Raw genomic sequence first — 24623 nt, 5'->3', positions numbered from 1 at the left:
ACAAATATCAAGCAAACAGTCCATAATATTCTCAAAGGCCAACCCCCCCACCTACCTCTCAGCACAATAATTGTAGACAGAAGTAAAAAAAAGGTGTAACATTAGGGATTTAAAACACTGGGTTCTGAACTAATAAAGATGCTAGAACAGATTTTGCAATAGCATGCATTGTGTGAACCCACATTTTTTGTGAGGAACAGATCAAAAATAAGAGGCAAACATCTGAACATTGTGCAACATTCTCACAACCCCTACTACCCTCCTAACCCCTGAGCCCAACAATTCTATTCAAACCCAAAAATAATTGCAGAACAAAGGCATAACATCAGGGATAATTTTGAACATTGCTATTATAAATTTAGAAAAATGTATAGAACAGGGTTTGCATTAAAATAACATCTGTGCATTATGGAACATTCTAACAGCCCTATCCCATCAATACTAACCTTTCAGCACAATTCTGGACAAAGCAAAAGAAGAAGAAGAAGAACAAAAAAGTCACAGGACAAAAACATCGTAATATCAGGGATTTAAAACACTCGTCTTCTAAGCTTATAAAGATGGAAGAACAGGTCTTACAGTAGGATGCATTGTATGCACTCAGATTTCTTTTTATTAGAGATAGAGCAAAAATACCAGGCAAATATGAGGACATTCTACAACATTCTCAGAGCCCTTACCCCCCTCCCAACTTCTCAGCACAACGATTCTGGACAAAGCAAAAAACTATAATAGAACAAAGGTGTAGCATCAGAGATAGTTGTAAACATTGCTGTTATAAACTTAAAAATACTAAAATAACAGGGTTTGCATTATAGTATATATTAAAACAACATCTGTAGGTTCTGCAATATTCTGACAGCCTCTATCCCCCCACTATCAACCTTTCAGCACAATTCCGGACAAAGAAAAAATAAATTAAATAAAGAAAATATAAATATTCTTATGCAGGACTGACTAAAATACTAAAACAAATCTGGACATTAATTATCACAGAGAAGCAACCCCCCCATACAGTCTCTTACCAGAAGAATTCTGGATAAAGCTAAAATAAAACTATTTCAACCACTGTCCCTCTCCACCACCCCACCTCCAATCATCTTAGCACAAGAATTCTGCACAAAAAATATTACAGTCCTCAAGTCCCTGTGTTTCATCACCCCCCCCCCCAAAAAAAAGTTAAAAAGCCATCTACTTACCTTTTCAGCAGTAGAAGTCTGCTACTAATCTCTGCTCACTCTTCATGATTGTAAGCTGACCCCCTACTTGCTTCCACACAGACCAGTCTAGCCCTTTTAATTTGTCTTTAAAATCCCATTTTGTCAGACCTTTTAAAATTGCCCTTACATGGGCAGGTTAAAATGCATCTCCTTGACTTGTCTCAATGATCACTGCTGGAAGGCTTTCTTCCAAAGTCTTTGGCCTCCTCACAGTACCAGTAAAACAATAAATGATGAGGCAGAAATCCAAGTAGCAAAGCAAACTCCTTAAAAAAATGAGAGGAAGGATTGTTTGCTACACACATGCCTTTTTAAAGGAAGCTGATATAGGAAGTGCTTTGCAAAAACTATTATGGTCCTTGCTTTGTCATTTCCTTAAGGAAACACACACACACACACACACACACACACACACACACACACACACACACACACACACACACACACACACACACACACACACACACACACACACACACACACACACACACACACACAAAATTTACTTCCTTGGCTATTGCAAGCAATCAGGTCCTTGCTTCACTGAAGTGGACCTGATGGAGTTCAACATTTAGCTGAGAAAAGAACATCACAGCTTATAGGGAAAGCAATGAACCCCCCCCCCACAAAATGCTTTTATGCTGCTGCTAATGGTGGGATGCTGCCATGCAAATGAGTTGACCAGGACCAGAACCATGCAAGGAGAAAAGAGAAACCAGCAGCTGCCTGTGTACAAGTTGTCTGCATGTTGTCAGTGGGGGTCCTTGTTTTCAGGGAGATAATCGGGAGGGTCCCTGTGGAAATGGGTTCAGCAGGTGCCTAGCACCCACTATGGGTGTAGTCATCACAGATCTGAAGAAATCATATCATATCTTAGATTGTTTCACCACTTAGCATAGGTTCATAGGTGCATAATAGGCTATGACCACCAGGGTCTTTATAAGTTAAGTTGTGGAAGCCAGCCCAGATTTGTTCCAATGTGCCTTGGATGCCTGTGTGTTGGAGTATGTTAGTAAGTAGGTAGCTATGGGTTATTGTCTTAGCTGGGGATTAATTTACTTACTGTTGAACTCTGTCCATCAGAGGCATTGCAGTCAGACCAGAGGTAAATTTGTGATTTCCCATCTATGATCCAGGTGTTGCTTGAATAGGATAAGGGATGAACTCTGCTTCAAGTGGATGGGAAGCTTATTTCATAGTGAGTTTTCTGTTTACATCACAGGCAAAGCACAGGTCATTGTATTTAGTGTTTCTAGTGCTGTTTGCTTTGTGGATATGCAAGTGATCCATCAGAGCTGCATCTGAGGATGCATCATATGCCAGGCATAGATTGCTTTTCAGTAACAAGTAGGAGACTGAGTGCAGAGATAGGCCTTAAGGCGATATGTGTATTTATACCCTGGATTTCCCTGGTGAAATATCTTTGAGGGCATTCCAGTTGTTGCAAATGCCTGGTTAGATACATGCCAAGGGGGGTGTTGCACTCAGTGATGAGTCTAATAAGGGCTGAGTAGCGTGGCACTATAACGTCCTTGGACCTGGATAACATACCCTTGCTTATGATTTGGGCAACATAAAATGATTTTCTTACTATCTTGCTATGTATTGGTCGAAGGCCAGATTGCTATCTACATATGTTCCCCGATCTCTAACTACCGGGTGAACTCTTAAGCGTGCTTTTATTAGTGGAATAATTAGCTTGGGTGGATGGTTTGTGAAAGGGCACTATAATGCATTTTTTTCACATTGAGTTTTAATCTGTGGCTTTGATACTAGTCATTTAATTGTGTTAGACCCACTTGTAGTATACTGGTGTCATGAGGCTAATCTAGGATAGCTCCCAATTTACAGTCATCAGCAACCTTGGTGTGCCAGAGGCCTTTGACATTAGCTTTGACTTCTGAGAAGTAGATGCCAAAGATGAACAAGCTCAGCATGGACCTCTGGGGTATTCCACTAGTGAATGGTCTACTGGTGGAGATGGTCTCACAGATCATGGCTTCTTGGGTCCTAGCTGTGAGACAGGTGGCAATGCAGTGAGTTATGTAGGAATTTATGCCTGGTTCTGAGAACTGTCAATATTACCTGAGTTTGGTATTGTATCAAACACCTTGGTCTGGTGAAAGTAAGCAGTAGGTGACATTTTCTCCTCATTCATGTCAAAGAAATCTACCAGGCTGAATAGGCAAGACCTTCCCTCAAGAAAGCCAAAGTAGAATGGGTCCAGTGTCTGAAGGTTGCCAATGTCCTTGATGACCATTTCCATGATAACTTGTTTCATGGCTTTGCATATTAGACTTGTCAGACTGATGGGTCTGTAGTTCCCAGGGTCAGTTGATGGTCCACCCTTATGAAGAGGGGTGACAGTTATGGCACTCCATTCACCTGGAATGAAATCTCTTTTGATCTCTATTTGTAGAGTGCATCAAGTGGTTCTTTTAGGTCATGTTTTAGGCTTTTAAGGAGGTAACAGGGGATATTGCCAGGGCCCAATGAACTAATGCTTTGGCATTGGCAAGTGTCACCTGAACATTGTTGATAGTAGGGAGATATGCTAAAAGGGATTTCACAAGGGATAGTTGGGGGGTGGTGGGGTGAAGTCAGAACTAAATTTATCAGCCAGCAGAACCACTGTGTCACCCTGGTCACTGAAGGTTGTGCCATTTATGACCAGTTCTGCACACTGCTGAGTATTACCTTTAAGGTTCCTGAGATAGCTGAAGAAGGCCTTGTGATTCTCTTTAGCCTGACAGGATATCCTGACCTTGTAACTGGCCTTGTTGGACTTTATTAGACCTCCAAACCTCTTGTTTAGCTGAATCAATGAGCTCTTGTCTCTATGAGAGTTGCTCTTTCTGATTTTAGCCATGACTTTTTTTTATTTTGTTATATAACCTGTTAAGACAAGAATTTTACCAGTTAGGTTTGTTTCAGGTGTTGGATTTGGGCTTACTGCTGGTAGGTACAGCAACCTCAATGCAGCCATTTACATGTTTGTACTGGGTTTCTGTAAATAAATCTGCATAAGAAGCTGTGCTCTTGGGGTTTGGGGGAGCCATGAATTTTGACAACTCATTACAGCCGAGTTACGCCTCCAAGTGCATCTGGAATTAACTCCTACTGACACCTCTAGGCATCAAATATTGCTTGTTCATATTTGCATCAATAATTTTTAAAACCATGCCATGTACAAGGTTTTAAAATATTTCATCTTAAATCTTAACACAATGGCAAACTCAACTGCATGAATATTTGACCTATGTCTAGTGCAGGTACACTGATATTGACTGTTGTTTTTATGATATTAATTTATATAGCTCTATTTTTCACATTTTTCTAAATATATCAATAACCAAGTAACACAGACAGAACTCCTTAGCCTCATATGAAAGCTCTTAGCTAGATGAATAAAATGTTGTTAACAGTATGTGTGTAAGTTGAGTGGGTGCAGAGATATTTACGTTGTTCATAAAATATACAAATGTAATAGTTACTGTGTTTACTGTGACTTATAAAATTTTGTTTAAGACCTAGACCCTAAAGATACTATCACTGTAAAACTAGTTTGTGCTGAAGAGTCTGTCATTTATACTTCCTTCATAACCCCTATGGTACCAGAGATATGAACATTTGTTTGAAATATTAGGATATAATTTGATTCTGTAAAAAGGCTTAGGCTCCGCCCATTGGAATTTACAGTGCAAACTTCCTGAACACCATTGGAGTAAATGAGTTAATAGGATGTAGTTTGCATTAGAATAATTTCTAAATGTAGGAAGTTTAGTTGGTTTTCCAGGTTGATTTTTATTTCAAAGGAAACGGCTTTGTGGTCTGATCTCAGTAATGAGGATGTGACATGGGGGAGGGTGCAATGCTCTCCATGTTGGAGAGTACTATGCCCAGTATTTTTGATTCTCTGTTTGGAGTGTCACTTTCTGTTCTGGGGTTGTTATGTTGGTAAAGTCCAGAAAACTTTATGCCTGTGAGTTAGAGGCAATGTATATTTCCCAGTCTATAGAGGGGTAGTTAAAGTCTCTCATGAATAGGGTATTTGGATGGATAGTGTGCACCTCTAGTAGGTATAGATAAGAGTTGCAAGTGTCATGGATTATAGAGGGTGAGCTGTAGCTGGCTACAACAGCATAAGGAACTTTGTATAGCGAGCCTCGTATTGCTGGAGTATTTTATGTGGCCTTAAAACCAAGTCTCAGTAGCAGCACAAATGTCCACATTCTCCAGAGTTAGGAGAGCTAGTGGGGGGTAGAGTTTCTTGTTTAGGCTCCTAGCATCGAGCAGCAACACCTTAATGTGCTTTGAGTGTTTTTTGCTATGATGGTAGTTTTGTCATTTTGGCATTGTCTAAACAAGGCTTTAAGGGGGTGGATAAAGTTTTAGCCAGCATCCAAAAGCCCAGGGAGACAGGAACAGACCATCTTTAGCAAAGCAACATGTTCTGTTAACCATGTCTTCCCATACTGATAAGATATTGAATTCTCTTGGGGTGATACCAAAAACTAACCCTATTATAAAAATTACCCATTTTCTGTTCATACTGTGGCATCATTCTTGGGGAAGGTAGAATGCTGCTGAAGGCAAGGCACCTACCTGTCTGTGACAAATATTCTGAGAGTTCCACAATGTCTCTTTTCATATAGTCCAGCGAGGTACACCTCAGGTCATTTACACCCACATGGACTATGATAAAATCATATTGGTACCTGTGGTGCAACGATAAGCTGCCCCAGACTGTGTTGTAATTCATTAAAATAGTTCATAAACTACATGAGATGTTTATAAGTGAAGTTTTGCATTGGTAGTGGTCCCAACCCTCTAGAATTGCAGTTGGAGTACCCACTGGTCTGTACATTACATTTCACTATACCTATCAACAGCTTATTATTCTTTCATTCAAAGACTCAAATGTTACTATACACAGAAGTCTTGGTTATCTTACACTTAGATGTGTTCTTATGTTGTTAACAATTTCCTAACTAAAGACCTAGCAAAAGTGGTACACTGGTTCAACAATAATGGCCTTAGTGTGACCCTCAGAAAGATTAAGGACATGATACTTGGTACACAAAATGTGCATGCTATTGTTATTTTAGATTGGTCAGTTGGGGCTGCATAAAGAGGAACAGTGGGGGTTTCAACATACTTTAACAACATTAATGAAGACAAAACCAAGCACTAGAAGGCTATAGAAAAGGTACAGTGTAAATAAAAATAACCAAAACTGGACACAGCTGAAGGATCAATGCAATATAACTCAGTTTAAAGCTTTCATTGAAAGAAGACTTTATTTGAATAGTTCTAAAATAGGTCTTTGTTAAGATGAAGACATTGTTGAGTTGCATTAAACTGGGCCTTGATCTGTGATCTCTGTCTAGTTTTGGTTATTTTTATTTACATTACATACTTAAAAATATTGGGCCTTGGCTTGGCCCTAAAGTTACATTTGGCTTCCTGACACTAAAACACAAAGTATACTCCTATTACGGCAATTAATTGTGGTAATGTAACTGTCCTTCAGTCTTCAATTCATTTCCCATTTTATCACATTTTGGCAACTTAGAACAGTAGGAAGAATGCTTATATCTTTGTTAAGATAATGAGGAATATTGAAGCGTATGGTTTAGACTTTGAGAGAAAATATTGAAAAAAACTGAAAGAGATATCTTCACAAATTACTGGACTAAGATAAAATGGCCAGAGAGGAATTCTGCTGAATTGATTTTCAATGAGAGCCAAAGTAATAATTTATAATGTGTGATCTCTGAAGAAGGAATTTCTAATGCGTGTATGTTGGCATATTGTTTTGGCAGTATTCAGAAGTCCTTTCTCCAAAATCTTTGTTCTGATTAAAAGTCTAAGGGCTTAAACTTTGGTTATTTTTTTTTATTTTATTTTATTTTGCATTTGTTTACCAGGAAAGTCCGACTGGAACAAGGTCCATTTACAGCAGAAGCCCGGGAAGAAAAGCTCCATTACATAATGGTACAAATACAACAAATGACAAACAAATTTCTGTACAGAGGCACATATACAATCAGAGCTCCATGTCTTTGTATGACAACACAATCCACGAATGGCAGAAAATTTCTATACAGTGGCATATATACAGTCTAGGAGATTTTACATACCTTAAAGCTGGGTGGACAGGTATGTATCTCAGAGTGTTCCCCTTCACTGGAACAGGTTTCCCATCCAAGTGAAACAGAGCTCTTCCTTTATTCTTTTCAAGTGTAACTTAGACCAGTGAATGAGAAACAAGAAATTCACCCCTGGTCTAGCACCTAGCACCTATGTCTCTAATGGACAGAGGCATCTGGTAAATCAAACAGTAGCTTACATGTTCCCATTAAATAATCACGAAAACACAAATACTTGTGGTATACTGTTGGGATGTATGACTAGGGTGATAAAGACCCCAGTGGTTGTTATTCTATCAACCTATGAACCTATAAATAAGATAGAAGCTGTTGAATCTTCTTGAGTGGTAGGAGAACTCTTTGCCTACTTTAGTTATTCTCTGTATCCCCCATACATCCACCCATCTCATTAACATCTGTACAAAGTTTTGCAGAAACTTCCTTTCTCTTCTTCTTCTTCTGGGTCCCCTGTCCACTTCATCTCTTCTAGTTGTAATAATACAGTCTCCAGTTACTATCTGCACCTCCTTGTGGAATTTGACTATTTCCATCAAGATTTCCCTTATTTTCTCAACTATGGATCCATATGGGACATATGTGGAAATTACTGAACAGATATGTACTTCCACACTTCCTTTAAACCTTACATATGTTCCCTCTCTGTCTTGTATTTTACCTTCTGTTTTCATTGGCCATATCTGTTTAATTAACATCAGTTTTTGTCTGCCTCCTATTTCCCCAAGCTGCACTGACTGCTAGCTTATACTCCACCTACAATCTTCTTGTGTTCCTAATTTGTGAAGTGTATTTCTGCTATTGTCGACACCTGTGCATTAGTTCTTCCTAATCTTCCTATGAGTTTATCTCTCTTATTTCTGTTTAGTAGACAATTTACAGTCCAAGAATTAATTGTAACCTTTAGTTCCCCCATTTTATACTCTTTTTCATCTTCTCTTCATATTCTTTCTCTGCTCATCCTTTCTCTTCTCCCTTCCTCTCCTCTTCTCTTTTTTTGAGCATTTTATTAAAAAAGTCCCTTGTTCATTTCCTAAAAATGTTCTTGTAGATGCTTTAATATGAAACTCTCTTACACTAAGTAATGTCCTAAAAGCATACTTCTTATTCTCATTGAATACATTTTTGAAAATATTTTATCATTTTGTGTAAACTATGCTTTATCTTATTGTTATTAATTGATTTTAAAATGTATAACTGTCTAATGTATTGAGCTTTTCTCCCTGGGCTTCTGCTGAAAAAGGGCTCTTTAGCTCAATCTGACATACCCGGTCAACAAATGCAAAATAAAATAAATAAATAACTAAAAGTCCCTAAATCTGTTCTTTGGTATGCCTCTTCTCCTTCTTCCCTTAATTTTTCTTCCTCCTTATACTTCCTGCTATAGCTATGTACAGATTGACATATACTGATTCCCTTTTCAGAGTTCTTTCTCTGAATTGCATGGCTTCATCCTTAACCCTACATACTTTCATAAAGATGACAGTGCAATTCCATGCTTTGGTGTCTCTGCTGACTCAGCAGATTTTTATTCCACTTAGGTGCCTCTTTCTTTTCTTCTCCCTGTGTATATCTACTTCTTATCTTCCATTTACACTGTCTATTTAACCCTCTTTTATTATATCTGGTATAATGTTGCTCCTTTTTCGCTTCTACTGTCTTTGCTTTACTTAATCTTCTATCCTGACCCCCAATCGTTGATTCTTTCACCTGTCTTCAGATCATTTCTTTCGTTTTAAGTGTTGTTTTGTCCTTCTTTTTTCTTATATAGCTCTGCCTCCTCTCTATCAGTTTTCTTTGTTTTTCCTCATCTGACTTTTGATGCTTTATTGCTCCTTTTTTACCTTCCATGTGTACACTAATAGAGCCTGTCATCTTTTTGGAGCTGGAGTCTAACATCATTTAAAGTATTTTCCTAGGTTCTGTTCAGTTTTGTTTTCTACTTCAGTCATAATCCAGCCAATATGGAAGTAACTGATTTATGTTTACTATCTCCCTAACCTCTCTCTTTTTTGCTGTCACTGTCTTATTTCTGTTGATTAGTTTTTCTTTTATATGTTAGCAGATTCATATTATTTACACATCCTATTTGTTTTTATCATAGGTCCCCTGTATTTATTTATTACTGTTAATTAGCACTGTGTGCCTTTTTTTCATACCCTACTCTCCCCTCCTAACAAGTGCAGCTGACTTCCTTGAAACATACTTTTGGCAATTGTGTTCTTATTTGTCTCTTTAATTTAGTATTCAGTGCTAATGTCCAAAAAGTATATTTGACCTGCTTTCTGTTTCATTTCTCTTGGCCTATCCTCTGGAGGTATCTGCAGGAGAGTACCATTTAGGGAAAAATGTCAATATCAGTCTATGCTTTTACCTGTTTGCCGTTCTGGCTCTGTTCTTCACTAGGATGCCTCAGTCTAATCCCCTTTCCCCATCTCTGAGAATCATATAGTTTATAAATTGTGGTCTGTAATACTACATTTCTGATGCATGTGAATTGGCACATTATTTTTGCATTTTATTTGGAAGTCCTTCCTCCAGATTGTTTCTACTAATCAAAAGATGTGTTTGGCACCAAGAGGTGAAATATATCAATGCATTTTTATATTTGACATAAAAAGTGGTTAGTAAGCTCCTACCACAACTGATGCAAGAAAGTACATAGAACACACACACACACACACACACACACACACACACACACACACACACACACACACACACACACACACACACAGATGAACAAATCTTAGCTAACATAATCACGCTAGAGTTGGTGACTGGGTACTCTATTGTTAAAATACTTGGCATTTTCAAATTGAAGGTATTTTATATACATTCTATCAGCTCACTACAAAAATACATTTATTTCATATAGATTTTACACCCGAAAAAGTGTTTAAAGTATGTTACATATGCACTTACTTGTGAATATGGATATTTGTATAGAGTTTCCCTGTGTTGTATTATCAGCTGCAATTGCAAACACTTTGAAAGTATAGTGGCTCCCTGCAGTAAGGCTGGAAATAATTGTGAATTCGGTAAATACGGTATGATCCATTAATGGTAGTCCTTCAACTTGTATTTTGTATGAGTTAGCACTTCCAGTAGGATGGCTCCAAGTTAAAAATACAGATGTTGTTGCAATATTACTAGCAGTAAGGCTCTGAACTACATCTGGTTCTGAAAAATTAAAAACAAGAAGTTCATATTGGTGAATACAAATTATATAAATGTTATCTCACAGCAACAATACTTACTTAAAAGTGTTTCAGAAATTGAAATAGTTTGTTTCTCTATTTCATAAATTTCCAGTGAGCATCAAAAACAAATAATGGGAGAAAACAGTCCTGTAGAATACATATTACTAATTTAATAACATTGTTCATTATATTAGCACTGTAAGTGCTCTGTGCACTTGTAATAAAATGAGCCTGTTCACTTGTGAAGCAGAATTAGTGAAAAAGATCTTTCTTTTAAAACATGTAAAAAATCAAATGAAAATTATTCAAGAAATTATCGCAAAATGGATTAGATGATTTGTTTGCAATGCCGTTTTAAGTTATTGAATATTATGACTTTGTGACTGTGAGATTTTCTTTTAATATATTTTGTTCTATATTCAATAATAAAACCACAAGATACCAAAATCAGTTACTCAGTTCCATTAATATGCATTGTTAATCAGTTATATAGTAGGAATCTGGCATATGTTAAAAATATGCAAAAGACTAGATGCTAAGAGTAAAGGAAAAAAACATAACCTCAGATATTCCGTAGGCTATTCCATGCAACTGTATCAAATTTAAGTTAATAGGACATGTAATTAAATATTCAGCCTGGAAAGGAAAAAGTCAGCTAAGATCTGAGGCATGGTAACAGTTCCTAAAACAATTATGGACCTTAAAGATGAAAGGGGTGATGATTGACAAGAAAATATAGTAGACAGAATGACCAGTAGAACATTATTTGTTATATTGGATTTTGTCATTAGGTGTCTTAGGATGAGATGGCTTGAGAGAGACCCACTGTAATGAATGCTTTAACAAATTGGATCTGGACATTAGCATGCAGACATTTAAATTTATAAATTGCTTCAGTGTCCCAAATTCAGAGTACAGATATTTTGTGGTAGTAATGGGCAACAGTTTAGCTTCAGTCTCTCCAGAGTTCATTCATGGAGATTAGTGTAAGGCACAACAATAATATGAATAAAGCAGTTCACCTAAATTAACAGGCTCAGAAGAGGTGCCTTTGCTGCGGACCATGAGCCTTGACTCAGAAAATATATTTGATAGGGTTAGATGGTGCCACCTGCAGCTGGTATTAAACTCATTGGTCTTTCATGTTTATTCTTGAGCTGCTGATGTGTTTATTAGTGGAGAAAGAGGTCTATAAAATTTGAAGGATCTTTCAAACCGAATTAGTCTGACTATGGGTGAAGATAGAGTTTCTTATGCCTCCAATATGTTGTTTCTCTACCTCAAGCAACTCACTGAGTCAATAAGGCTGGAAGATGGCTTTAGATATATTCAAAATGGCTTCAGGGAACACAAACAAGTACACCTCATGGATATGTAGTTCGCGTGAGTGATATCAGCTAATTACTTGCTGGGACCAATTCATGCTGTACTTAATAAGTCTGTTGAAATATCTGGCCTGTAATACTAGTGAAAAATGTTATTGAGCAATAACCATAAAAACTGTACCAGTTTCCAAGGAGGCAAGACCACTGAATTTAGAAAGAGAAACACTGAAGTACTTTGACATTAGTACAGCAAACCAGCAATGTGTGAGAGGATGTTGATATGTGGTGAGCTGCTGCCAAATGTTATAAAAAAGTTTAAGGCACTGAAAAACATCTGCTAATATTCCACCATTAAAGTGAAGAAAGTAAACCTGAGTGATACTGCAGGAAGCTACCGATCACTGAAATATAACTGACTTGATCATCTGTGAACCATACTGTCATGAAACCAGGGTGTGTGCCCTTTCTTGGTAACTGTAGTGCACTCTGGTGTAAAGCCTCTTTTGCATTCTGCTTCCACTTTAGGATATTTATTATCCCCTTCATGTACAGAATACAAGATGGTGAATCTCTACCCTGGATACTAAGTAAACTCAGAATAGTCTTCTCCAAAAGAATGAAAGCCTGACAGGAATTTAAGCAAATTAACTGCTAATTTGTTTAGTGTAATAGCTATAGCTTGAGACATTTGATATGAAGAAGGTTGGAAATACAAACGCAGATTTTTTAGGAGCTAGCAAATACCTTCTACAGGAAATCCTTAGCTTTTTTGCTTTTGAAAATAAACTGACTTTCTGAAAGTTGCACAAACAGTTCCGAGATCTGTATTACACAGGACAGATAAGAGAATCTCTTCTACAAGATAATTAATGGAAACATTTTCCTATTTATTTATTTGATATTCGCACACTGATGATTTTCTTTCACTTATGGATGATACTTCCAGTTTTGGGTTATTCACAAGAGAAACTCCAGCAAATGAGTTTAATGTATTTACTTAAATGGTTGTGAACTAAGAATTAAAAAAAAAATTGCAGCTATGCTAATGAGGTTTAGACAGGGTAGACTGAAAGTTCATAACATCATTTAACACTTTGTTTAGCACCCTTCATGCCGAGTACAAATAAATCGCTGTCAGATATTCATACGTTCATAGGTAGCTACTAGGCTATCGGCCCAAGGGCCTAAGTAAGCCTAGCCAACAAGGTTCCCTGGCTTATGCCACCCAAGAAAGTTAATTTCCTGTGCTCCTGTCGAGCAGAGCCACAGAAGTGATCCCCGGGGTGTATTTCCTATATCCCATCCACTCATCAAGATTTTTCTTGAAGAGTGCTAATGAGGAACTTTGCTTGACAGAGATGGGTAGCTTGTTCCAGAGTATAGGAAGTCTCTGGGACAGGAATCCATCCCTCAAGCATGTCCTGTTTATTGTGGTGACAAGGTTTAGATCCCTAGAGCGTGTAGCTTGGAGGGACTGGGATTTCTTTAGGTGTAGCATGTCCAACAGCTCTGGGTTTGACATAGCTTTATATGTTAGGCAGAGATCTCCTCAGAGTAGGTGATATGCTATAGATTAAAGCTGGAGTTTTTTGAGATGGTCAATGTAGGCCATCTGTTTGAGGCCAGTAATCCTCTTTGTGAGGTACTTCTGTGGCCTTCCCAGCTGTTGCAGATGTCTTGTGAGGTGCATTCCAAAAGGGGCATTGTACTCTATAATGGGTCTAATGAGTGCCAAGTAGAGGGGAACAATGACCTGTTTCTTTCCTGAATAAGAACCCTTTTGTGATGAGGTGTGCCACATAGAAGGATTTCCTGACTACTGTGGCGATGTGATTATCAAAGGAGAGACTACTGCCCACCTGGGTCCTAAGGTCTCTTATCACACATTCGGCATTAAGTAGACTGCCATTTATGTGGTAGTTCATGTGTACAGAGTTTTTACCAAAGGGGATGACAATGCACTTTTTGGCATTGAGCTTGAGGCCATGCCTCTGACACCAGGCATCTGTCTCAGTGAGGCCGTTCTGTAGGATGCCCACATCATTTGGGGACTCAACTATGGTTCCTAGTTTGCAGTCATCTGTGAACTTCATTAGCCAGAGTCCTTCTGTGTTAGCCTGTACTTCAGAGAAGTAGATACCAAACAGGAGAGATCCCAGAACTGAACCCTGTGGTACTCCACCTGTCACTGGTTTGAAGTCAGATTTGGAGTCTGCAACGTTTATAGTGTGGGTTCTGTCAGTGAGCCAGTTGGCAACCCATCTTTTGACGTAGGGATTTATACCTAGTTTAGTGAGGTTAGCTATAATTCCAGAATGGGGGATGGTGTTGAAAGCCTTGGCGAGGTCAAGATAGGCTGTGTGAACCACATTAATCTTGTCTACGGCTTTGGTGACTACCTCAGAGAAGTTGATCAGGTTCAGAAGGCATGATCTGCCTTTCGCAAACCCGAACTGTGTGTGGTCCAGAGTTTGGAGGTTACCAATGTCTTTGTTTATGAGTTCCATGATGATACGTTCCATGGCCTTGTAGACCAGGCTCGTCAGGCTAATAGGGCGATAGTTCCCACGATCAGTAGTGGCTCCCCCTTTGTGGAGTGGGATAACTGTTGCTGTGCGCCATTCAGTGGGCACAAGGCCTGATGTGAGACTATGATTGAAAATGGTGCTTAGGTGGGGAGCCAGTTCATTCTGAAGTTCATGTAAAACGCAGCCTGGGATGTTGTCCGGTCCCATGGATGCTGTGTTTTTGGTTTTAGAGAGTGCAGCTTTTACCTGCATAGATGTGATTACAGGGACTCTGCATTCTTCCTGTATAGATATGGGCCCTTTAGGGGGTGATAGGGGGGTAAAGTTAGTACTGAACCTATCTGCCAGGATATTGGTAATATCAATTAGTTCTGTAATTTTCATGCTGTTGTGCTGTAACTCAGAGCAGATCTGGGTGTTGTCATTGAGATTCTTGACATAGTTATAGAATGCTTTGTGGTTGCCCTTAGAATCAGTGGAAATTTTGTTTTCGTAGCTAGCTTTGGAGGATCGTATAAGGGATCTCAGCTTCTTACTGAGGCTGACCAGGGAGCTCCTCCACTCATGGGATTTTACTCTCTTTTGCAACAGTTTCTTCCTTCTGTTGTAGAGTTTGTTTATGGCAGGGGACCACCAGATTGGCTTCCTTTTTTTGGAAGATAGCATCTTGGTTCTGTTTGGGATAGCACGATCCATGCACTCGTGTAAGCGCTTATAGAGTGCATTTGTGTAGGATTCAGCAGTCGTAACTGATCTGAATGGGTGTCATGAAATTCACCACTTCTGTCTTAAGAAGCATGAAGTTGGCTATGGAGACATTTTTTACCATGTTTTCCTTAATGGTGGGTGGGGGCGGGATGCAGATATCTAGGGTGATTAGCTTATGGTTGGATCTGACCAATAAGGAGTTGACTTCAGGTATGGAACACTGGTCACTCATGTTGGTGATGACTAGGTTTAGGATACTGTTGCCCATGGTGGGGGTGTGGATAAGTTGATCCAGGGCACTGGAATTTATGAATTCCAGAAAGCTTTGAGTGAAGGAGTTGGTACATGAGTAGTTTTCCCAGTTAATAGTGGGGTAGTTGAAATCACCCATTGTTAGGGTGTTTGGTTGAACCCTAATATTTTCCAGTATATCAAGACAAGAGGAATGGGAATCCTGGGGCATGGTGGGGGATCTGTAGCAAACTACAATTTGGATTGCAGTTTTGCCCAGAGTTTGTTGCACTTGGATTACCTTGGATGCATTATGCTGTGTAACTAGCTTGGAGGTGTGGATATCCTTAATGAATATGGACACACCTCCACCTTTGGGTGTTTTGGCCCAGGTTAGATGGCTGAAAAGTGTGGTATGAGTTATAGCCTGGTAATGCAGGGGTGCTCTCTAGACCCTTGAACCAGGTCTCAGTCACTGCACAGATATCGATGTTCTCCATTTTAAGGAGTGCACCGAGTGAGTGCATTTTGAGATATAGACTTCCAGCATTGAGTAGCATTACCTTTTTTAAGAAATTTTTATTAATTTAACATATTTACAATATATACATAAAAAAGGAAGAAATTCAACTTCACATATTGATATACAATGATAGAAATACATTGAATCATCAAGGTAATCTTATACAATTAACACATTGAGAATCTTGGTATTTTGCTAGCAACATTTCATGGTTATCTCAACCACTAAAAGTCTTACTATGATTTATAGATCTTATTCGGATCACTTCTTTTTCAGTTTTTAAAATTCTTTAAGCATAGTAACTGAGTCTGATTTCCAATTTTTTGCAATAACTTTTCTAGCAACTGCCAAGAGAGCCCAGAACATTTTTTGCTCTTTGGATTTTACAGATACAGGAAGGGAAACATTCATTAGTATTACTGATCTAGCTAAACAACAATTATCAGACCATATCCCCTTAAAAACATACTTATCTCTTCCCATTATTCATTTAATTTTTCGCAGTCCATAAACATGTGTACCCAATCAACTTTTACAAGTCATTTTACTAAACTTAGAGATTTTATAGGGAGTAACAAAAATTATGTGTATATATTTCCACATAAAAACTTGAAGACGTGTGACTAACTGATTTAAATAACAATGTTTTATTCTTTCCATCTATTGAGTCACTCAGTCTACTGCTATCTAAAAAGTTCCAGAATTCTGCATCAAAATTATTGTTATTTATAATTAACTTATATAGCTTGGACAAGCTTCCTTTGTAGGTCAATCTACTTTCAATAACAGTATTCACATATTCATATAATGGGGGAATAGTATTCTGTTACTGTTCACTCATATTAACCACAAATTCATTTAATTGCTTACTGATGGATAATATTAACTGGTTAACAGATTCATCCAATTTATATACCTCCAGTAAATACTGTGGGGACTTAGCTTTTCCTTTTTCAAAGCTATCAGACCATAATACTAATCAATTCCTTTTTGGTAAATTCATTTTAACATGGTTCTGAGTTTCCTTAAATCTAGAGGTATGTTCAATAGGAAAGCCCAAAAATTCCATTTTGATATTAACTGAGTTTTAAAAACATATTTCTTAACTGTTTTAAGAATTTATTTCATATATGCAGAGTCTAAAGGTTGAAATTAATTTCCTTCTAAGGTAAATTTTGTTAACCAGATGAAAGGATTATTATAGATTTCTAGTTTATCATCTTTAATAAACTTATAAGAATTTAGTATAATCTGCTCCAGGATGGTTTTCCATTGACTAGTGTAGGTTGAGTTTGTGCAGAGTATAATAGAGATAAAACTTGCAGCAACAGAATAAGATTCTATATCTGGGAAGCTAATACTACCATACTCCCATAATCTGGAATATGCCTGATTCTTGGCTTTTTAGGATACCATAAGAATGAAGTTAATGTTTTTTTCCATTATCTTTAAAAGTTTTTTATCAGGTTTTAATGATACTGAATGCAATATATATATATATATATATATATATATATATACATATATATACATATATATATACACACACACACACACACATATATATATATATATATATATATATATATATATATATATATATATATACATATATACATACACATACATACATATATATATGTTTGCTATTAAAACTTCAAACATCAGAACATAAACCATTCAAAAATGTGGTTTACATGTTCGATGTTCAGAATATTAATTAGGTTGGAATATTGGCGGATGGAATATTGGCAACCTATATTCCGCGGTGGTGCAGTGGTAGCATTGTTGCCTCACAGCAAGAGGTTCTCCTGTTCGACTCTCGGCTGGAGTACGGGGAGTGCCTTCTGTGTGGAGTCTGCATATCCTCCCCACAGTTGGGTGGGCATTCGAAAGACATGCGTAAATGGGCATGCCTTCGTTGAAAGTTGAAAACTGAGCTGGCACCTTGGCGTTCATCAAAATCTACTGCCAATCATTAGCGGACTGGAGTTCTGCTGTGGTGACCCCTAACCGGGAAAAGCCGAAAGACAACAACAACATTGGCAACCTAACTGAGGCAAAGTCGAATTCGACTTCTAGAGTTCACTATCCACTTTGCAGCAGTATGTACGGACCAGATGCATACTGCACAGCGCTGACAGTAATGTTTTTGTGCACCTCTTCTGTGGGGGCTGCACCCCCACACCCCCTGGGACTTATATATTCCAACTCCGAGATCATACTACTACAGTTGGAAAAGGGTAAATCTGATCCACACTGTCCCGCAATCTCAATATGAAGCATCATCCACATATGAATGAATGCACAGTGGCATTTGCTGAACAGCAGACTCGCAGAATTGAAGGTTGGCAAAATGGAAATTGGCCATCTAACATTTGGCATTCCCATGTTCACCACACCTTCATTCTGCATTGTGATAGTAAATCATATATATGTGTATATATATATATATATATATATGTGTGTGTGTGTGTGTGTGTGTGTGTGTGTGTGTGTGTGTGTGCATGTGTGTGTGTAAAATCATTTTAATAAGTAATAACCTATACCCAATCGTATAAAAAACAAAAAAAAAAATCATCCCATTTTTTTAATAAGTAACACTTTTTCAATTACTTTTCAAAATTATTATTAACAACCTTAATGACATCTTGATAGATTGCTATTCCTAAATATTTTAGTTCTTTTCCTTCTCAATTATATTTATATTTATCTTTAAACTTACTATCTAATAATTGATTTAATACTAAAGTTTCAGTTTTATTATTCCTAAATTTCAGCAGTGATACTGCATGAAACTTTCAATTTCCTTATCTATTTCTTCAATCAAATAATTTAAATAATTTTATTTAGTAAAATATCATTTGAAAAACGTATTTTAGACTGACAATGTTTATTAATTGAGAATCCAGCACTTTTTTCATTCTTATATCATTAGCTAAGGCTTCAATAACTAATGCAAATAGTAAAGGGGACAAGGGATACCCTTGCTTTGTGCCTTTGTTTAAAGTGAATTATTGAGAAATGTAAGATTCAATTTTAAAATATACTTTGGAGTCTCTATGCAGGTTTTTTAACATTCCAATAAACTGTTCTGGAAATACAAAAAGATTTTAAAGTTTTAAACAAGTAGTTCCAATCTACAGAATCAAAAGATCTCTTGATATCTAAACTAATTAGGGCCAATTTCTTGGTCATTCTTATCACTAAATCTAAGATCGTTACTACCCTTTTTATATTCTAGTACAGTAATCTATTGGCTATAACTCCTGCTTGATCTTTATTAATTAATTTATCTACTATATCTTTTAATCTTGTGGTGAAAATGGAAGTAAATATTTTATAATCTACATTTAATAGTGAAATATTTCTATATGAGGAGACTAAATTATTACCATTTCCTTGTTTGAGTATAGAACCAGCAACAACTAAAGAACGCTTACTTCCTCTGTGTCTTGAGATGCAAACGCCCTTAAAATAGCAGTTCCAACCAAGGAAATATTTGAAATAAACTCAGCAAAGGTCGGCAAACAACCAGATAGTTTAATTGAACAAGTGCAACAAGATAATCCAACGGTTAATCCAACAGTTAAGCGCTTTCACTTGCTCAACGGCAAGCTTCATCAGAACTCTAAAAAAAGGACCTTATAGCATTTAAATGAACTTTTTGGTGCCAAAAGCGCTCAATAAAAAAAAAATACTTTTTAAACACATATTACATTATGATAAAACAACATGCATCTACCACATATATGCAACTATAAAAATGCCTAAAATGACTAAAATAAACACCAAACATATCTCCAATTACCACATAATAAATGTGAAGTATACAAACTAAACATTCTAAAATACTACTACTATTATTTATAATGTAATAATATACACTGTAATCATAAATGACTAATAAATTAACTTGCAACCAACTAGTTACATGAACAACTTCGGCTGACCACTACTCATATAAAATCTGCTTGTATATGTATAAACATATATATATATATATGAGCTGTTCCTATATGTATATAACCAAATTACAATAATAGAATAATAGGTAAAATAAGAATATATATAAAAATAGGACTTGTCTGTCACAGATATACCTAAAAAACTTTAAATAGACCCTGATATAACAAGAATACTATGATGTTACATTCATTCTATGGCTAACAAAGGTTTGATAGAAATAACATCGTTGAGTCCTGGTGGTGTGTAAGAGTCAGAGAAAATTTGCCACCAATATTCTTTATATGACAACAATCTTTTGTAATCCCCCCCCCCCCCGGGATCAAATTGAACACTATCTACTATTGCAAAATTGAAATAATGCCTGTCACCACACTTCTTGATATGCCTGTACAATGCATTTTTCTCATCTTTAGTTTTAATACTATATAAATGCGCATAAATGTGCTTGTTAAATTTCCTTTCAGGTTTTCCTATGTAGAATCCAGAGCAGACCACACATTTTGCCAGATATATAATCATTTTAGTGTTACAATTTCCCTGTTTGAATCTAATTCTTGTTCTGTTTTCTTGTTCCACTGTTTGTGGAAATTGTAAACAATGTAATACAATCTTTCAGGAAAATAGTATAGTGTTAGAGAACATAAGCAGAACAAGAATTAGATTCAAACAGGGAAATTGTAACACTAAAATGATTATATATCTGGCAAAATGTATGGTCTGCTCTGGATTCTACATAGGAAAACCTGAAAGGAAATTTAACAAGCGCATTTATATAGTTTTAAAACTAAAGATGAGAAAAATGCATTGTACAGACATATCAAGAAGTGTGGTGACAGGCATTATTTCAATTTTGCAATAGTAGATAGTGCTCAATTTGATCCCGGGGGGGGGGGGGGGATTACAAAAGATTGTTGTCATATAAAGAATATTGGTGGCAAATTTTCTCTGACTCTTCTACACCACCAGGACTCAACGATGTTATTTCTATCAAACCTTTGTTAGCCATAGAATGAATGTAACATCATAGTATTCTTGTTATATGAAGGTCTATTTAAAGTTTTGTTAGGTATATCTGTGACAGACAAGTCCTATTTTTATACATATTCTTATTTTACCTATTATTCTATTATTGTAATTTGGTTCTATACATATAGGAACAGCTCGTATATATAAGTTTATACATATACGAGCATATTTTATATGAGTAGTGGTCAGCCGAAGTTGTTGATGTAACTAGTTGGTTGCAAGTTCATTTATTAGTCATTTATGATTACAATGTATATTATTACATTATAAATAGTAGTAGTATTTTAGAATGTTTAGTTTGTATACTTCACATTTATTATGTGGTAATTGGAGATATGTTTAGTGTTTATTTTAGTAATTTTAGGCATTTTTATGGTTGCATATATGTAGTAGATGCATGTTGTTTTATCATAATGTAATATGACTTTAAAAAGCATAATTTTTTATTGAGCGCTTTTGGTGCCAAAAAGTTTATTTAAATGCTATAAGGTCCTTTCTTTAGAGTTCTGATGAAGCTTGCGGTTGAGCAAGTGAAAGCGCTTAACTGTTGGATTAACCGTTGGATTATTTTGTTGCACTTGTTCAATTAAACTATCTGGTTGTTTGTGGACCTTTGCTGAGTTTATTTAAAATATTTCCTTCATTGGAACTGCTATTTTAAGGGAGTTTGTGTCTCAAGACACAGAGGAAGTAAGCATTCTTTAGTTGTTGCTGGTTCTGTAGTTACAAGAACGTTTATTTGGTATCGTGTTCTTGTTTGAGTATAGGTGAGATTGGAGAAAAATTTCATGTGGGAAGATTTATATTGTTACTCTGAGTTATCCTGAAAATGTCAGTAATTCTAAAATATTTAGTGAAAACAGACTAGATAATGCCATATTTAAACCATCTAACCTTGGAGATTTACCATTTTTACCTTTTTTAAAGTTTCTTTAATTTTTATCAGGATAACAGGTTATTTAACACAGATATTTGTTGGTCATTAAGTTTATTAGTAACATTTTTATTTAAATAATTGTCAATTTTGTAGTCATTGGGGTTATTATTTTTATCTTTATTAAGATCGTTGTGGATTTTTAAAAAAAAATATTAAGCATTTCCTCTACATCTGAAGGAAGCTGATTAGTGTGAGGATTTTGGATATTATTGATTTGTGCCTTTTTGCCAAACATCTTACTACTATTAGCTAATATATATATATAGATTATGTGAAGTCATCACATAACTATGCAATTTTATTTTTTTTAAAGCTGTTTCTTTATGCATTGAAACTGCTTGATATTTTGTGATTAATTTTTAATGACTTCATTATTATCTAGTTTCTTCTAGTTTCTTCTTTTTATTCCAGTCTTTCATTTTATTACACATCCATCTTCCCATTCTATCTACAATATTCATTTTAATGAGAACCATATTATGACTTTAATAACCTGACCATTATCATTCAAAGATAAAAAATCTCAATTTGTTCCTTAAGGTAACTCTTAAACTTTTTTAATTTTATTATATGTACTGGGATTCTATAACTAATCTGAAATTCCTTATATCCATTACTATATTAATACTTAGTGCATTATGATCAGATAAAAGACAGTGAATAGTATTAAAATAATTCACTTTAAGTAAATCTATATTCTAGTTTGTGTTCCATGCTTATAAGAATAATGAATGAAGAACAATGACTTATCTTCTACTTTTACCAGTATATCAATTAAATTATTATTACTATTCCATCTATTCAGTGCTTTAGCTGATGCCAGTATTTTAGCTTTATGTTCACATGTATCTTTTATGCTAGCTATGCAGTTAAAATCCCATGCAAAAATTAAACTACTTTTCCAATGACTTTGTAGTAAGTTTAAGTGATCTTTAGCCACTCTTGCACCTATTCCAGGGATCCAGTAAAAATTAACTAGTGTATAGAGTTTGCTGTTATATTTAATTATTACAAATGTATACATTCATTTGGGATCATTAATGGACTCCATGACCTTAGCTATCACAGTGGATTTTCTCCAAAGTAATGTAGTTCATATCATCTTTTTGTTAAAAGAAGCAGATGATAACATTTCATAACCTAAGTTATTTAAATATTGTATATCTTTATACGGGGCATTATACTCAATTATGGGTTGGATTAGTGCAGAGTATAGAGGGGTTATAACCTCTTTTGCTCTCGAGGCAATGCCTTTACTAATCAAGTGTGCTATGCAGAAAGCCTTCCTTACTACAGTAGACACATGGTGGTTAAAGTTAAGTTTGCAGCCAACTTGTGATCCCAGATCCTTTATCACTTTGTGGGTAGCTAGGATATTGTTGCTGATTTGACAGTGTGAAGTAGCATTATTCATGCTGAAGGGAATAATTATATATTTATTTGCATTCCGTTTGAGACCATGACTAACACACCAGTCATTGCTCTATGTAAGACCCTCCTGGAGTATACTGACATAATTTGGGGATTCAGTAATTACACCCAGTTTGCATTCAGCCACAAACTTGGTCAGCCACAACCTCTTAGTTTTGACCTGAACTGCTGAGAAGTATATACCAAACAGCAGGGGGCCCAGCACTGACCCCTATGGTACCCCACTGGTGACAGGTCTGCTGGTTGATGTGTAGTCACCAACTTTGATAGTGTGTGTCTGGCTTGTGAGCCAGTTGGCAACCTATCTTACAACAAAGGGATTTACATTCAGTTTGCTAAGTTTATCTGTAATGCCTGAGTGTGGGATTGTGTCAAAAGCCTTTGCCAAGTCAAGGTATGCTGTGTGCATAGATTTGCCCTCATGTCTGGTCACATTTGCCCTTGATGAAACCAAATTGGGTAGGATCCAGGGTTTGTAGGTCACCTATCTCTTTATTTATGTATTCCATAATTATATGTTCCATAGCTTTACAGACAAGGCTGGTCAGGCTTATGGGTCTGTAATTCCCCCCCGCTCTACTGCTAGGCCACCTTTGTGGAGGGGAATAACTGCTGCTGTTTTCCATTCCTCAGGAACAAAGCCTATGGTTAGACTATGATTGAAAAGGGTACTTAATGGTGATGCTAGTTCATGTTTTAGCTTGTTTAGAAGATAGCCCGGGATGCTGTCTGGTTCCTTAGAGGCTGTGTTTTTTGCCTTGGACAAGGCTTTGATGACCTGCTCTTCAGACATGTAGGGTGGCTGGGAAATTTGGGGGAAGGTTTGTGATAAGTTTGGAAGGGATAAGGGAGTGAAATTTTCACCAACCCTATCCACTAGCAGGTTTGCTATCTCTGTGGGGTCAGTGTGTGATACCATTGGTCATTAGTTCAGCACATGTTTGGGTCCCACCTTTTAGGCTATGTATGTAGCTGTAAAAGGCCTTGTAGTTTCCTTGGCTGTGCTTGCTAAGTTTTTCTCAAAGAAGCCCTTAGAGGATTTGTCAGGTTGTATTATTTGTCTGTTGCGGCTGAGGAGGGTGCTTCTCCATTGTTGGGTCCTCACCTTTGTTTTCTTGGAAGCAACTTTTTCATACCTCTCAACCTGGAAACCTCAAAAATCTGGACTAGACCCATGAAAAATAGGTAGAAATCTGTACGCTAATTAACATAAAATTTGCATACATAATTGAGTAACCCCCATCCACTCCAATGGAATTGTGGGATACCAACTTTCAAATGCAAACTGAACAGACAACCAAAATATGGTACCAGAGTCCCCCTGCAGCCATTCAAATGTCCCATTACCTGACTAT

General features: G+C 36.6%; 1 protein-coding gene across 1 annotated transcript in view; it reads right to left on the bottom strand.

The window, feature by feature from the left end:
- LOC122801261 (fibronectin-like) overlaps window positions 1–24623 on the bottom strand; it is a 363509-nt gene that overhangs the window by 10444 nt on the left and 328442 nt on the right. Inside the window, exon 19 of the mRNA XM_044070812.1 lies at window positions 10313–10570. Within this exon, the coding sequence (XP_043926747.1) occupies window positions 10313–10570 (258 nt within the window). The remainder of the gene's footprint in view (window positions 1–10312; window positions 10571–24623) is intronic.

This window comes from Protopterus annectens, chromosome 4.part1 (genome assembly GCF_019279795.1).
Source record: "Protopterus annectens isolate FY-2018-M chromosome 4.part1, PAN1.0, whole genome shotgun sequence".
NCBI classification, from domain to species: domain Eukaryota; kingdom Metazoa; phylum Chordata; order Ceratodontiformes; family Protopteridae; genus Protopterus; species Protopterus annectens.
The sequence above is the reverse complement of the archived record's forward strand: the minus strand, read 5'-3'. Positions and strand labels throughout refer to the sequence as shown.